The following is an 18,024-nucleotide window of genomic DNA, read 5'->3' as shown; positions in this document are numbered from 1 at the left end:
GTCTCATAATGCAAGCAGATAAATGCTGTATAAATTGCCCTTGCTGTGTCTCAAACTTAAATAACAATATATGCAATGCCATTATTGAACCATTTATCTGTTTCTAACCTCTGCTCCTCACCTTCCAGGTCTTTCCTTCTACAGCCGTGTGGCAGAGAACTGTGAGGAAGTGGCCCACTTTAATGAGGTCAGTATCTTCATTTCCCCTGTCATACACTAACTCACCTCGATAATGACAATAAGCAATTAGCTCTTCACTTAATAGAACCGCAACCTTTCAGTCTACACTGCAGATCACATGACACTGATTTCACCAGCTGCATGTTTTGTCAATAAACCTATTGGTAAGTCAATAAGTAGGAGACATAATGTAGGTAATGGAGTCAATTTGTACTTTTTATGTAATGTCTGTTCTTAGATTTAAGTAATGACATTTATAACAACTCAAACCTAACAGTGTGTAGCATTAGACATAAATGAGTACAGGAGCATTACACTTCTACACCTACACAATCAGGGTTCTATTACTATAACTACTTTGAAGGTTTTGAATTCCTTCAACTGTAATGAAGGAAGTATCTTATAATTTGATTAGTATTGACTAATCAGTTCATTTGAATGGGTCTTTTGCGAAAACAAATTTCCACCAGGTTTCAGTTCTTGGTATTTAATACTTGAAAATAGCTTTTTTTGGAAACACTTTACAGTAAAGATATGTTACGTTAAGAATAAAGAACACCAGATGTAGATTATTGTCAAATCTGCTTCAGATTCAGCACCTCTTGAGAGTTAAACTATTTAATATAAAAATATATATAAAAAAATATACTAATATAAAATATTTAGTTTTTTATCTTGGTGTCTCTGTTATCTTCTGTTACCTTACCTGGCATTGTATCATTAAATCATAGTTGGATTCTGAAGAAACTTCTCTTGTTGGTGCAAGTCAGGACATGTAAAATGCTTCACTTTCGGTGTAAAGAACACTTTCCTGACCGCAAATTACTGTTGCTGTCAGTAAAAGAATGTTTGCTGTAAGGTTTTTAGAAATTAGATATACTTTGAATTTGTTTTACTAGTACAGTGTCCATTCAAAATATGCCTGTTTGGAACGGCCAATTGCTTGGCCTGTGTTATTGCTGCTTGTAGCTTTCTCCAGAACCATTGTAGCAAAAAATTACTAACAGAAGGACCAAAGCACTTAATATGCAGCCACACTGTATAGTCTACTATTGACTTACTGTGAACTTCTAATTCAGAGAAAAGCATTGTACTACTACATTGACTAATCAGAGCCAATCAGCAAAAAGCTGCATTAATCCACTACCAGAACCGGTCCGATTAGCCTACAGAGATGGACTCACATTGGACTCACAGAGATGGAGTCATGTGAGTGTGTGTACACAGAGAGAGAGAGAGGGGGGCGGAAGAAAAGGTGGAAGGCATTGCAAATAAAGAGAGTTTTAGTTTAACTACATTTTTGAGTTGTCTTTTTCGTCAACGATACATATTGATATCGCCACAGTCAGCATTTTCTTTATTTCTTGTTTTTTTATATAGGCCTATTCTAGTCTGTTGACTATATGCTGAGGACATCAGAGACCTTGACAAAATGGGTTGGTGATGTAACGTAATGAATGCTGATGTTGTTGTTGACCATGGTTGTTGTTGATGTTATTGGGTCAACTTTGTAAGGCTGATATGCACTTTTCCTACCTTGTGTAGGCTACTTTGACACTTCTACCCACCTTGCTCAGTACTTGTATTTATTTGTTCTCATACTATAACGGTTGTGTTCCAGTTCTTACTGTTGTTACTCTAATCCCCCCGAACCCACTCGTGATTTCTCATATTAAATGTGAAGATGTTCGGATGAACGGTGGTAAGTTTATTTATTAGGACAACATTTCTGTAAATGCGCCAGTGTTAGCCAGTCAGCTAATTTTCAACTGTAGTCCTAGTATGCATGTCTTTATTGTGGGAAGAAACCCACGCAAACACAGGGAGAACATGCAAACTCCACACAGAAAGGCCTGGAACAACCTGGATTCTAACCCTGAATTTTCTTGCTGTGAGGCAGAAGTGCTAGCCACCGTGTAACCCACGTGAGATATTTTAAAAACAGGCACACATGCACGCACGCACGCACACACGCACGCACGCACGCACGCACACGCATTGGCATTGCACGTAAACAACGATTTTCAGAATCATCCAATATGGATGTAATTGGATACTTGACTACATGCTGACACAAGGAGAAACTCCACACAAACCTTTATGCTGTGAGGAGACAGTGCTAATGAATGAGCCAGCCAAGGATCATGTCTTATCACCTAATTAATTTTCTAACCTAAAATCTTGCTTATTCTCCTTTGTAAATGGTGGGTTTCCTGCCAAGTGTCTCTTAATAGCGCTCTCCTGTTCGCTGATGGCCTATCAGGGTCTGAGAGGCGAGACAGAGGTAATGGCCTCTACCCATGCCTGACATTGAACACTTGCTCTGTTGTAATTAAACTAGACACTCCACACTACACTGCTGTAGAGAGGATGAGCTGGTCCCCTATATAGCTCTTCTGCCAGAACTTGAAGATCTTTGAATTTGAAAAAGAAAGTCTAATGGATATGAACACAGACCAGAGTAAGCCTTTCAGAACCTTAAGGATTTCACTGCAGCCCCTCTGGTGCTGGTTCATCTGTCTCTTTTGTGGCTGCAGTGGGAGTCTGGGAAATGTTCCCAATAGAATTCCTGCGGGCTTCTGTTACACTGAGAAACCAGCGTTGTGATGGATTTAAATGCAACGCGTCATATAAGGGAGCAGAGGGGGGATATGAGAAAGAGATGAGGGTTGGGAGATCAAACAGAAGTACTGGAGGAAAAGACTACCTCTGGTAGTGCATAAAGTCAGGTGAATGAAATAAGAAAAACAAAAGAAAGAGGGCCTCAAGCACATAAAGTGCCTTCCCAGGGGAGTTTTTTCTTTCCCTGAGCTGCTTGCTTTCACAGAAAAAAAATGTTTTTTCCTTTGATGGGCTCAGGCACAGGCACAGGCAGAGGGCTGCTTCCTTTGCTGATAACCAGGGCTTTTGTTTTCAGTCTAATTAGGAAAATGGCAAAATAACAGAACACTTACTTTTTTACATTTAGTAACTTAGTCATACACACACACATACACACCCACACACACACACACACACACACACACACACACACACACACACACACACACACACACACACACACACACACACACACACACACACACACACACACACACACACACACAGTCCCTGCAGATATATATAAATATAATGGAGAGAACTGAGTGGCTGGCTCTCATATGTGATCTCTTGTGACAGCCTCACCCGATGCTCTGGCCGCGGTCCTGTAGTGCTTGGGAGGTCGTTAGCATCACTCGGCATCAATAGAACGTCCAGGCTTCCCATGGGACGACTTGTGCTTCCACTAGTTCCTGAGTCTGTGTGTATTTGTGTGTGTGTGTGTGTGTGTGTGTGTGTGTGTGTGTGTGTGTGTGTGTGTGTGTGTGTGTGTGTGTGTGCATGTGTGGTTGTGTTACATGCTGCTGGTGCCTGAGTGTACTGTTTTCCAAGCCACCCCCTACCCCCACCCCACATCCTCCTCATTTGACATCTTCATCCTCAGCAATGGAACATTTGCATGGCTCAGTGAGCTCAGTCCAGCCCCTGAAGTTGAGGCCCATTAGCATAGAGTTGTGTGTCTTTTGCTTTATGCATGGACTAGCAGGATGCCTTTGAACTAGTATGCGGATAGACTGGATGGGGGAATCTGTATTCATTATTCATTCCATGGTGGGACTTGGCTTTTAGCTGCAGTAAACCAGGGCTCCCCCCCTCACTAGTTAGACATGACTGGAGCAAAGAACAGAAAGCCCTGCAAGAACTGTATGTGACCACATAGTTAATTCAGTGTGGGCCTGTGGATATAGCTACTGTACATGTGTATGTGTCCATGTTAATGTGTGTGGAGAGAGAGAGGGCACATTTTTACTTGAAGAATTTTATTAGGAATGTGTGTTTGTTTAGTTTACAAACAGGATGTCAAGAGATTTGAACTCCGCAGACAAGGAAAGGGGAATTATTTTGCAAACATTATGAGTACAGGAATGTTCCTTCTCCGCTAGCCTCCAGCTGCTACATCCTCCCTACAGTGTACTAAGTGCACAGTCTGACTTTTTAATGAGAGTCTTGTAATTACGTAATGCCAATTCTGAGTCCCATGACTTTTTTATGGCTTTTTTAGGCCATTGTGTACTGTCTCCTACAAATTAGGTTTGTTAGGAACTAACAACCCAATGGATTCCGTTATTTTGCACCACGATGAGAAAACATTCTTTAAGGAGCACTGCACCAATTCAGCATTATACATCTACAACATTGTTGAATTCACAATGAATAGTTTAGAAAAGTTATCAGAATTATTGCAACAGAACTAGAGATGCTGTTTTTTATTCCATGTTCTTCCTTGTTAAAACCTACAGTACCCACAATGCAACTTGGATTCTTTGTAAAAAAATTTTTACAGTATGGTTATGTATAGGCAACTATTGTTTAGGTTTAGGTTAGGAAAACACAATGGTCTTGGTTTCCACAGTAGTCTCACATTGCCAGACCTTCCTGCCAGCGCTGCGGAGGAAGGTCTGGCTAGTCCACACAGCATTCCGTGATGGGAGAAAAACATGCTCTGGTTTATTGGCATTTCTTTAAACCAATCACAATCGTCTTGGACGGAGCAACGATGCCTCTGCAAAATAGCTTCGGGAAGGAACTTGTTTTGGTGGAACAAGTGTACGTTCAAAGGTTGTTTTAGTCGTGCAACAGAAAACTGAGATTGGACAGATAGTCTAGCTAGCTGTCTGAATTTACCCTGCAGAGATCTGAGGAGCAGTTAACCATAGTCCTCATAAATCCACCAGAGTTTAAAATGCCAACACAAAGAAAGTGAAAGGTGACGGACATCCGGCGTAATTTCCGGTGATACTTGGACAATCCTGGAAATTAAACGTCGTCGATATAGACTACATCCACAGACCAAACCACAATCTTCCCTTAACCATAGACAAAGTGCTTTTGTTGCCTAAACCTAACCACACAAGGTACTGAGGTTATGAAACCTGAGCTAGGATGTAAAAACCCTATGGTTTGTACACCAACCATCCACCCCAAACACGCTACGTATGACTTACGCACAGTACAAAAACAATCAACCGACAAATCAGTAGTATATAAAAACTATTTCTTTAATGGAAAGTGTTGCTTTTAGTAGTCGTTGTGTCACTGTTGATGTTCTTGCCATAATTCACCACTGAAAGCCTCATCAGCTTGAACTCAAGTTTGTGCTGCGACTGATCAAAGAGAGTAGGAAGAGACGTGACGTCACTTCCACAAAACTTCCCAGACTGCCTGTGTAATCAGGTTTAAGAAGTTAGTGGGCTTGAGTAAGGTGTATCTGTTATATGAGAACATACCACTATCAGGGTGAGGTTTTTAAACTAATATACATCATACTCAGTAGTACAGGGGTCATATCCAGTGAGCCACCGGAGAATAAAAGACTCTTAAAACGTAACTTCATGCATTAGGGTGATCCATCTCTGGAGGTCATATTTCAGATGATGCTTTACTGACCACTTGACCATAAGTAAGAAGAAGAGAAGTTGCGGTTGCCGCTGGACTTGACACAACCTGGAATATTGCTGGTGCCTAAAATAGTTTATGAACTTCACCAGATTTTTAGATTGAGTACTGCTCCAGGGAGGTGCTTTCCCATCTCTGAGTATACTGAATAAATGATGATCTGAGCAGAATATATTCTTTGCCTGCTTTGAGTTTGAGGGAAGCAAGAAGCAGAAATTTGAGCACCCAAAATTAGCATATTGGAATCTACAGTTAGCATCTTTAATAGAAAATATAGAAACTCATTTTAGTGACATTTTGTTTTTAAGCTGGTTGTGGATTTAGAATGACAAAACAGTAGAATTAATCAAGTGTGTTGATGTTCACACAGAGATGTATAACAAAAACAAAATTTCTCTAGTGAATGCTGTATTTTTACGTTGTTGTTTGAGCCCTTAAGAGAAGAAACATTAATAAGCTCCCATTTCTCTTTTGCTATTCTCTGTGTACCCATGTGCATCAGTTTGTAACTCCTCTGCTTTAATGAGTCTCTTTCAAGAGTGACACAGTGCCAAACACTAGCACAAAAACTCAGTAGACAAAGTAAAGTAATGCATTTTCCACCAAGTTCCTAAACTATGAAATATGAACTGGTACTGTAAAGACAAATTATGTACAAAAACAGAAAACTACAATAATACAAAATCAAATGCTGATTAATAGAGTGTAAGGAGAGTGGTTTGTACATCTGAAGCAGTGTGTAACCGAACAGCAGGTGAGAAATGTATAGCCATAAACTATATAGCTATTATAAGAGGGTACTGCTGTACTAGTGAACAATATATACTGAGAACATTTTGGAGGTATGTTTGTAAGAAGTTTAGTTCACAGATTTTCTTGTCCTCCACAAATACATGCTTTTTAATTAATAAAAATGGTGAAACAATAACTCAGCTTGGGCTATTGTTTCATTATTTGTTACATGGCATAGTTGGAAAAATAGGCACTGGATGAACAGAAGGTAGAACTTCTGTTTAAAACAAAAGGAGAAAAAAATCCATCTCAGCAAAATCTCACAGCACAGAGTTGTGAAGCACCTAACTTGACAAATGTGTTGTTCATTATCTCTGCACCATCTGGTCTTCCACAGCAGAAACTGGTGAGCTAATTGCATTTGTATTAGACTCCAGTTTAAAACAAAATGAGACTTTATTGAATTAACTGGATAAAGTCACACACCTGTCCTCACTGCCTCTCATTTTCAAAAGAGGAAGAAGAATTTAATTTGAAGTAGAGATATCTACCATTTGGTTTAACTGTCCGCCTTCCCATATATAAAAGTGAAACTAAGTTTGTATGGATTAAACTTGTAGTAGTAGTTTGGGGCAGAAACATTCCAAAAATTGTCAGTATCTACTTGTTATTAATGGTTGATAGTATCAATGCAGTAGAAACATATTTTTCACACTTTATTTTCAAAAAATATATTCATTTCCATCCAAGGAACATTAAAACCTTACTTAATGATAAAAAAAACCTCAAAAACAAAGGCCCTTCAATACACAAAGAGAAAAAAGGGGTACAAACAAAGAAAACAATACAAAATACAGAAAATATAATACAAAGAAAAGATGAAATGGAATGTAGGCTATATAATCACATTTCCTTGAAAAAAATCTTTCAGTGCATCAGCTAAAGCAGCCAGGGCTTGTAGCAGCTACAACATTGATAAATATACATTCTGGGTGAATGAAAGATTCTGACTGGATTAAAGTCAATATGTCTGCAACCATGGCATTTTTTTTGACACATATTGTAAATGAGACAGAGATGAATTCAGAAACATTGGAGCATGACACCAGAGAAACAGAGTGGGATGGAAATAAAAACAGGGACAGACAGTCCAATTGAAAAAGTAAATTGAGACTGGGTTGGGGTGGTAGTGGTGGGGTGGATGAGGTGGACATGCAGCGGTGTCAGTGAGTTTCGTTGCAGGAGCAGTTCATCAAAAAAGGCCGTTTCATCCAGACTGTCAGACACGCATGCATGCACGCATACGTCTAGTGTATGTGTTGCAATGGTGGAAGTACTTCAATCTTTTACTCAAGGAAATGTGGCAATACTACCATATAAAAATACCATCAGCACTTGTTTAATTCTGCTGCTTTGTCACACTAAAATAAGAAAGTCATTAAATTACTTTACAGTAAGTATGCCAACTGTAGATTCTAGTGTTCTAATTTTGGGTGCTCAAATTTAAGCCTTGAGCTTCCCTTTCAACTCTAAAGAAAAGGAAATATTCTGCTCAGATCATCATTTATTCAGTATACTCAGAGATGGGAAAGCACCTCCCTGGAGCAGTACTCAATCTAAAAAACTGGTGAAGTCAAAAAACTATTTTTTAGCACCAGCAATATTCCAGCAACTGCAACTTCTCTTCTTCTTACAGAGAGAGATCTACGATAAGATAAGATTTTACTTATTTAAATAAATAGAAAATGAATGGGAGATAAAAAATACTAAATAAATAATAAATTACTTAACAAAGGTTCCCCAAAGTAAGTACTAACTGCAAAGGTTTTGTATATCAATGTGTTACTGTGTTGCTATGTTATTACTATGTAATTTACAGAAATGCATTAAACAAAGAATGGACACAGTATCCCTCCTCTCTGTATTCTGTATATCCTCAGTATTAGTGTACATGTAAAAAGAAAGAAATAATACATATTTGGAGGTGCAGTTTTTAATAACTAAACTCAAAGTCATTAAATGTTCCGAAGCATGACTTTCCAAAAGAGATGAATATCACCAAAAGGGTTTCAAAAGGATACAACTGCTGTATAATTCAAACAAAATTCACATTGGACAAAATGAAAGGGAAAAAAAGCCATTTAAAGAAGCAGAATAATGAAAGGTTACTGTATGTCAGCGAGTGAAGTTCTTGCATTTAATATTTTACTGTTAATATTTCACACACCATCCTAAATATTGTAGCATATGGAGCTGGCTGGTAAAGCCAGCTGTAATGAGAAGGTGGCTTATACTGCCTCTTTCAGCAGTCTACCCTTATCTCTTTTATCCTTTAAGAATACACCTAAGCCTTGCAATTCAAGTGCAGAGGACTGCATCATCATAAGATCACAACAAGCCTGTAAACGCAACACAAAAGCCTACACACTGCATAAAGACTGCTCTTACTGTAAATACTGTATAACACATTTCTCCCAACCCTTGCAGGGAGTGAATATGAAAGATAGAACATATTGTTCATAATTAATCATACTGTAGCGATGCTTTCATCCTCTGTGTCCATGGCAACAGTCATGAAATATCAAAGGACAGTGAGCGGGGGAACTGAGGACGGCCCGGTCAATGCTCCAGCGTGGGATCATAGCGGTAATAGCTGCTGATCTTCAGTTGAGTATTTAGCACCTCTGATTGGCCACTGTGGCCTCAAGGCTTCCGGTTAGTGAGGTCATATCGGTCACTTTTAATGAGTGGCCTCACTCCACCAATTAGGCTGTGTATCATACAGTACAGAGAGTTAGAGGGGGAGCTGGGAATAGTAATGTATGTTCTTCAGACAGGCTCAAAAAGTAGAGAGGAGAGTCTAAATTAAGACCAGTGTTGTTTTTTATAACAGTCCATGGTGATTGCTTTTCAGATTACTACTGCACATTTCTTTATCCACATACATTTTTCTTAAGCAAGTCAGACTCGATGTTAGCTTAAGCACATTGCAGCAGTTTTATGTCAGTCAGTGTTAGAGGCACAGTGACTACTTGACAGCTTCAAGTCTGATCTCTGCAGAGCTACCAACTAGACAAAATGCCCTGCACACCCGTACCGGTGTTTTCACTTGTTGTGGCCGATTAGACCTGTGCTCAGATTGAGGTTGGGTGAAGCTATTTGTTATGATTTTTTTTTTTTTTTACTAATGATAATGATAGAAGTGCAATATTTCCCACCCTAAAGCTGCAGTCAGATCAAAATTCTCCTGGTGTAATGTACTGGCATGGTGGTGCCAAAAGTAGAGGGGACAAGAAATAGCAGGGGTAGGGTCTTAGTAGGGCTGCTCAATATATCAATATTATATTGATATATGTAACTAGATTGTTTTTTGGATATCATTATATCTTAGTATGGCATAAGTGTGCTCTTTTCCTGGTTTTACAGGCTGCATTACACTAGAGTGATGTCATTTTCTGAACTTACCAGACTGTTCTAGATGTTTTATTATTTGCCTTTAACCACTTCGTCAATATATCCACATTATTGATGATTATTTATCTAAAATGTCATTGGTAAACTATTTTGTAAAAGCACCAATTCTCAACCCTACAATATGGTTGCAATATCGACATTGAGGTATTTGGTCAAGAATAGACAAAGTCTGGGAGCTAATCATAGACTGTATAAAAAAATATCAACATATCTCCTGAATGAAGCCTACAGTCTATACTCATCTACTGTGTCGGCAGCCCACCTGTCACCCAAAGTGGAACGCCCTGAATTATGCAGAACTTCAAGCCTGAATAAAATTAAAACGGGTAAGTTATTAAAAAAAAGTTGTCATGTACACTAAGGGGAACTTAACTATAGAGACCAAAACCGTTTTTTTATCCTAGACTGTAAACATGTTTAATTCTGCTGTAAATGTTTTAACATTGGGGTCTTTTGGAGCCGGCCTCAAGTGGCCACTCAATGAACTGCATTTTTGGCACTTCTGCATTACCAATACGACACACTGTTTATATCTTATAAACATTTAATTATTGTAAGACACAAGAAATGGAATAATCCAGATAAAGAAAGAGCTTTAAAGACTCAGTACTTCATTGCTCGACTGCAGAAAATATTCAGCTTTATACACTTCACGACACAGAATGGGCTACCACTTCTGGGATCGTTATCGGTCCACCAGCAGCCTTATAGCATGTTGAGAAATGTATTTGTCTGTTCACGATTGTCAGCTGAAGGCAATAACAATATCCAATGAAGAATTTATTCATGAAACCATGGCGACGGTGAAGCAAACATTATGATTAATCATCTCTTTCTACTGAATAACAAAAAAATAAGAGATTTAAAAGTTTTAAACTTGGCTTATAGATAGTAAGAAAATTGTATTGGAGAACTGCTTGGCTTGACAAATGTTAATATTTTGCAGCCAAATGTTGCATAGCACTATCTGAAATTGCTTTCTTCTGAGAAAAATTGCTCCTTTTTATTGCAAGAGTACAGTATATTGTGTTTTTATTTTTGTAACCCTGTAGCCAAATTTCTTTCGTATGTTTAAAACTTGTGCACAGCTAAAGCATGCTAAACCTTTCCACTCTCTCACCTTAATGGATTCTCTGCTCTCATTTTATTTTTCTGCACTGTGTGGGTATTTAAACCACTGTAAGCATTTTTGTTCGTCATGGTGGCTATGAAGGCATTAGGCAACATAAACAGCTTACTCCTTCATGTTGTGATTTCCTGCATGTGTGTTACTCTGGAGATAAGTAGTCTTTGACAACAGAGAATGAGGACAATCAAAGCGCTGAGAGACACATAATGGAGTTGACATGGCTGTGAGCTATAGCTTAAAGTTCGTACATCTGTGTTTATAAGTGTAGCAAAGGTGAAATGTGTACCTGCGCCAACACATACACGTGTTTGTATTGTGTGTGCAGTCAAAGATTAAAATGAGTAAAATGTTTTCTTTCTCTGGTGAAATTAATGTGGCTGCCCAGAGTCCCCAGTGTTGGATAAAGAAAACATGATCACGTTTGTGGTGGTGTGTATGTGTCATTTTAGCTACAGTGTGTGTAATGCTCCGGCCACTACAGCTCTAACAGAACCATATACACCGGGGCACCACAAGGATTTGTCATCTCACCACTCCTGTTCCCCCTGTACACAAAGGACTGCAGAAGCTCAGATCCTAGGATGCTGAACATCACGTACTCTGGCAACACAGTAATTATTGACACCACTAACTCCACCGCAGTAAGGAAACGTTTGGCAAAGTGGTGTGAGAACAACTACCTGGACCTAAATCTCAGCAAAACCAAAGAACTACTGGTAGATTTCAGGAGGGACCAGCCCACTGCACAAACTCTGGAGGTAAATGGACAGACATTATAGCGCGTTGAGGAGTTTAAATACCTTGGCAGTACCATAAATCACAAGTTCACCTTTAAGACCAATGAAGAGCCTGATACTCTCCAAATGCCACCAGTGCCTGTTCTTCCTCAGAAAGATGAGGAAGCTCCAGATATCAGTCCTGCAGGCGTTCTACAGATACTTTGTGGAATCCATACTGAGCTTCAATACCCCGGCATAGTTAGGAGGGATGAGCGCTGTCAACCTGAAACCCCCTCAACAGGATTGTAACGATCAGCAGCAAAATCATCAGGCATGAAAGGAGCTAATCAGCATCAGGACAGCCTGACACCACACATGTGCTCACAAACACACGTGCACACACACACACACACGCACACACACGCACGCACACACACGCACACACACACATACTCTCAACATACTCTCAACACCATCTACAACCTCATGTGCTCTGGACGCTGATTTATGACCCTTCCCCTCAGAACCAGAAAGTCCACATCTAGTTTTGTACCTACCTCCATCCGCATACTTAACTTTTAACTTCCCCCATCCCCACCTGTTTCTGACAACGGTACCCCCCCAGCTTTGTATTGTAATTTGTATTTGAATTATGTATGCATTTTATATATCCTTTCATGTATCATGGCTACACACAGTGATTAACAAATCATGGCCATGACTGTGCTATGATTGTCAGTTTTTGCTGTATTTGTCTTATTTGTCCACCGCACAAATGAAGTTCCTCACAGAAAATAAAGTAATTTGTTTAGATGCCCGGTATATGCATATTAGGTGTCATTTCGTCCATTAGCAGTGTGCGCTGTCATCCGTGCAACATTAACACCATGCTGGGGCCTCTTCCTTCTGTCTCGCGGTGATCCAACACACTGGAGGCGATTTAGTTGTAAATGGGATGTGGCATGGCTGTGTTCACCATAATCTCAGCCAAGGGCCATCCCTCTGAGGGTTTTTGCAGGCTGATTGATTCCAGTGAAATGCAGCTAAGAAAGAGGCAGCAGTATACTGGTCATGCCTGGCTGAAGCCTGGGAAGAGAGACCAGCAGGGTTTCAGGGTAGAGAGCTCAGAGGGATGGTTTAATGCAGTGCACACACACAAACGCACACATCCACAGATTCTTTAAGGCAGGTCTACCACTAGCAGGTGGGAACCACAGGATTCGGTAATGGGACAATCCTGATGGATTGCTTGCTTGACAGCCCACACTGTTTTCGTCAATGAGAGGCCAATATTAGCAGGGGGTGAATTCGTTTTAAATCATCTGTGCAAGCCTCTGCCCTCGTACAACCTATTTCCCAAGATATTATAGTACATAGGAGAAGGCTCAGAGAGGATTTACTGAATGTGAATCAACTCAATAATTCATCATTTTTAAACCTTCCTAATGAATGTTTTTGTTATTTACTTAAAGGTCCAATATGTAATATTTGTACTGTAATAAATCCAGAAATGACACCAATGCCTCATCAGATATTAAGGAAACATGTTAAACTGAAATACTATCTTTTCTGACAACAATGCTAATGTCAGTATTTTTCTTTTTGAAATTTACATTCCGTGACGGGAATTTATGTTTATGTTTTGGTCTGTGTGTTGTTATCAACGGCCCAGTTTGACAGGCAGGCGGGTTGCCAGATATACATGTAAAAACGTAAACCCAGCACGCTACAGCTGTAACGGTAGTACAGCCATGAAAGCAGCAAACAAACGAACGGGATCAATGGAGATAGATTCTACATGACATAAAAAAAAGAAAACAGCATGTTTCTAACAGTTGCGTGACCAGAGACGTAACAACCCACTGGTAAATATTGGAGATGTGTTTGAAAGATGGAGACAGCTTAGATCCCAAAAGGACGCAGAGTTGGCTTATTTTCTCCTGAACAGGTAAGCATTAGCTTCAGGCTAATTTATCACAGCTACTAGGGTCGGGCATTTTTTGTCATTTCAACATTTGTGTACTCACATTGAATTATATAGCTAGAGCACCCGAGTTGGTTACTCGCAAAAACAATTGAGACATAGCCAGTAAAGTGATCCCGACTGGTCCTGGCTAACGCCGCCATGCTAACCCTGCTAACTGTTAACGTTACCAACCACGAGAGGGGGGCTGTAAATCGGAAAGAGAGGACTGTGAGTTTGCAGTGTGTTTAGCAATTGTTGCCGTAATTCTAAGCCAATGAAGTGTGTTCCGTCGGCAAGGTAGTGGTATTTTTAGCGTTTCGTATTGTAATTCTAAGCCTAGGAAGTTTGCCTGACTGGCGTGTGGAGAGGACAGTGAGGTTGTTGTGTTTTTAGCGGTTCATACTGTAATTTTAAGCCGAAAAAGTTTGTCTGTCAGTTGGTTACAGAGCTCTGCGTGAGCACGGGCTTTTATGACTGTCAATATAGCCAGCATCTACCGTTAGCTACTCCGCTGTGCTGTGGAGTAATCTCTGGCTATGTGAGAAAAGCGTCTAGCAACATTGTTGTGAATGCTGCGGTCTCAGCCTGGCAACCTCCGTGAACTTCGAGTCTGGGAAGGAGGGGGCGGGGGAGACGACTCTCCAGTATTTTGAATTGGTAGTGCAATAACTATTTTAACCGCTAGCTGCCAGTATTACATACAATATTACATATTGCACCTTTAATTTTGCTGCCTTGTCATAGTTCATCAACACAGGAGAGCTGAGTAATACATAGCAATTTTCTGGCAGATTTTACTGCATTTTAATGCCTGTAATAGGACTTGTTTTTCATTGCTTAGATGCTTTTAGCACATCTATCATAATGTACTAATGTACATAATGTAGCAGCAAGGGAGTTCTGGATATATTGCGCTGATAATTTGAGCTTTAATTAGAAGTTTAAGAGAGTTGTTAATGCATGTTTTACATTTTTAACTGGGGAACATTTCCAGAAATATTGAAAGTGAAATTTATTTTGTTCTATAAAATAATTGTACGAACAGTCTGGGATAAAAGAAAAGAAACACAAAAAACAGACGGACAAACAAAATGTCAATTACTTCCAACAATACAATACAGTTGAAAATAATGCAACATTGATAAGTATGATAGTAGTTCTACCATACTAATTTCAACATGACATTCTGATTATAGATTTTATATTTTTTTATTCAATTATTTAAACTTTTTTTTTATCTTACGAAGGGTGCAGGGCAGTTTCTGTTCACTACAACAGTGACCAATGTTTAGATATAGATATAGAAAGATTTAAGGGAGTCATTTATATTTATTTATTTTTTTTATTTTTTATACATCATGTATAGGCATACATGATTTGTGCTGTTTTAAAATCCACCATACCATAAATATGCATTTTATAGCTAATGATGATGCGTACAAAGTCATCAATGACTTTATGAAGTACTTTTTGGACAGCTCATCTACCTATTTGACTGTACTCCTGATAAAATAACTCTCAGCTAATATACAGACTCAGGGTTTATGTCATTTACACGACAAGCCCTTCCTGAGAGATGTACTGTGTGCTTACTGGTGTGAGAAAGTAGTCAAAGTAGCATAATGAGTGTCTGATCAGCCTGACAAAGCCAATTAGTAAAGACATCACTGAGGAGATTTGTGGAGGAAAGGGTTTCAAACAAAGATGTGGTTGTTTTTTTTCCTTTTCCTTGTTCTTGAAGGAGCTACCTGAAATATTTTTTTTAAAGCTAATTATAGTGAAAATGCCAAAGGAAGGTTATCCATCAAAGCTGGTTTCACACGTCTCACAGCCTGAGCTTTTTCTCAAGGATATGCAAGACATTTTCAAGACATTTATTACCATACAGTTTTGCATGGCTGGCGCTTTTTCATGTTTTACCTTGTAGCAAAAAAGCTAATCAATATTCCCAGTCGGTGCTATAAAACCCGGAGATGTTTATGGTGATAAATAAAACATTGTAGTGTATTATTCCCTCCAGAACAGCACCTCTGTTTCTGGTGGGGATTCTTTTCAACCTACGGACCCTTCAGAGGAACATATGCATGCTGACATGAAGCCTTCTGTTTGGGGACTCATTTTAGACACTAACTAGTTTACTCCATAGTGAGCAGTAAATTGTTGATCATAAAACAAAAATCTGCTTCTGGTTCCAACTGTTATGGTTGTTGGTCGGACAAAACAAGACATTTGAAGAAGTCTAATTGGACAAGCCTTTTTACTTTTTTTTTACTTTTATAGACTTTGAATTAAAACTTTGAATTGATTGATTAATATATAATAAATATAGTTTAGTTGAAGCCCTACTATCTTCTAAACCCATTATATTCTCTCTTTTTTTACAGGTATTTCGATGGCCTATTGCCAGCAGACTGGATGGAAACGAGATGCTGGAGATCCAAGTGTACAATTACAGCAAAGTTTTCTCCAACAGGTAAGGTTGTACCACTGCTCCCAGACTGTTCTTTAACCACATTTACCACAGCAAACAGCATTTATGAGTAAACAGTTTGTGGCTTCATCTCCCTTCCTGACTTCCTGTCACAGCCTGTGACTGATTCAGACCGATACACAGAATACGCTTGTATTCCCTGAAAGCTTGTTCTAAATTGATTCAATTGTGTGTGTAAAAGACTCCAAACCACAAAGCTGGCCATGAGTGAGTTTCACATGAGGAGCGGAGTGGAGGTAATGAAACCACATTAGATCTTCAATAATGGGCATATTTTTCACTTTACACTCTCCGAACAATCAAAACAGGAGAAGCACACAGGGTGCTTAAGTGGATGATGCAGCTGGGATCACATGCTGCAATTTCTCCAAAGAAATCATTAGTGTAGAGGCAATGGTGAAAACTGGCTAATTAAGTAATTTCCCTTTACTCCTACTCCTCATTTTCTTGTTTTCTTCATCTTAGTTTCCCTTGAAGTGTATCTTGCACTGTAGCAACTCAGGCTGATGTGTCCAGATCTGGTAAGACATATGCTGGTTGTGCCTGTGTCTGTCTCCTGTGACAGTAACAAATCCATCAGATCTTTTTTTTTTTTTTTTTTTTTTTTTTAGATTTATTTATTTGATTAGGACAATGCACATTAATCAACATTTCTGTAAATGCTCCAATGTTAGCCAGTTGGCTAATTTTCAACTGTAGTCATTATACAATGAATTACCAGGAAATTTGTTACAGAAATATCTTGGAGCCCAAAGAATGTATTCTAATGACTGTCAATCTCCTCACTTTTTATCTAGCACCACCAGCATGTCAAAGTTTTCTCTTAAGTGTGAGAACAACATGAGCAATAACTCATCTTGAATTTTATACCCACTTAAATGAGTGCCGGATTGTGTTGTGCGTGTGTGTAGGTGTGACTGTAAGTGTCTTTGCGTGCAAGAGTACTTGTTTATGTGCACACATTTGTTTTAATATATATGTTGCTTGTGTACGGGCATGTGAATTTGAGATAGTGTCGTTATCAAGCAGTGAGTGGATGGAAATGTTTCTTAATTGCATCAAGTTTAAAAGTAGTACCATTTTTTTTCAACCCAGAAAACTTGTAAGCCCAGGTTAAGTTTTCACTTATCCTGTGAAATATCTATTAATATCAACAATTAATAAATGTATGGGCACAACATTTTGCTCAGACATTCATGGTTCCCTGAGTATGAATCATGCCAAATTTTGTGACCCTCCTGTCTTTTCCTCCAGCACAACCATGAAGTTCTCATTTGTGTTTTTTAGTAAATATTTCGACAACTATTTGACGGATTGTCATGACATTTTGTATATGCATTAAGATTTGCTTAGGATGAATTTCAGTAACTTTAGTGTTCCTTAACTTTTCATCTTTTATCAGGTCAAAATCTCAATTTGCCCAATCCTTCAGCGAAACTAATGACATTCTCATCTGTCTCAACTGTGCTTTGTGCTAGTGCTAAATAGCAAATTATAACATGCTAACATGCTAAAATTTTCTGTTGCTATTTTTCTAGTTCTGACACAGGAAGATCCCTATTCTTAATCTAGTTTACAAAGCTCTGATTAGCCTTGTTGTTTTTTTATGACATGGACAGCAGTCTGGAACCAGTATTTCATCATTCAGTTGGTGCAGATCATTTCTATTGTAAAATAAAATTGTATTTCTATGGTGCAGACCAAAACATTGAGTACTCAAAGCCAGTTACAATATAGCACAGAGATGGAGGATTCCAGAGAGAAAATAAGCAAAAAAAAGAAAAATTGATTTACTATTTTTAAACCTGATGCAATTAAGAAACTTTTGCCATCCACC

At 38.9% G+C, this 18,024-nt stretch overlaps 1 protein-coding gene across 1 annotated transcript in view; it reads left to right on the top strand.

Annotated features, from left to right (window-relative positions):
• otofa (otoferlin a) overlaps nucleotides 1–18,024 on the top strand; it is a 77,931-nt gene that overhangs the window by 10,534 nt on the left and 49,373 nt on the right. Inside the window, exons 2-3 of the mRNA XM_028605119.1 lie at nucleotides 129–187; nucleotides 16,081–16,169. Of these exons, the coding sequence (XP_028460920.1) occupies nucleotides 129–187; nucleotides 16,081–16,169 (148 nt within the window). The remainder of the gene's footprint in view (nucleotides 1–128; nucleotides 188–16,080; nucleotides 16,170–18,024) is intronic.

The sequence above is a fragment of the Perca flavescens genome, chromosome 18, assembly GCF_004354835.1.
Source record: "Perca flavescens isolate YP-PL-M2 chromosome 18, PFLA_1.0, whole genome shotgun sequence".
Lineage (NCBI taxonomy): Eukaryota > Metazoa > Chordata > Actinopteri > Perciformes > Percidae > Perca > Perca flavescens.
Note: the sequence above shows the minus strand (reverse complement) of the source record. Positions and strands in the feature narration are given on the sequence as shown.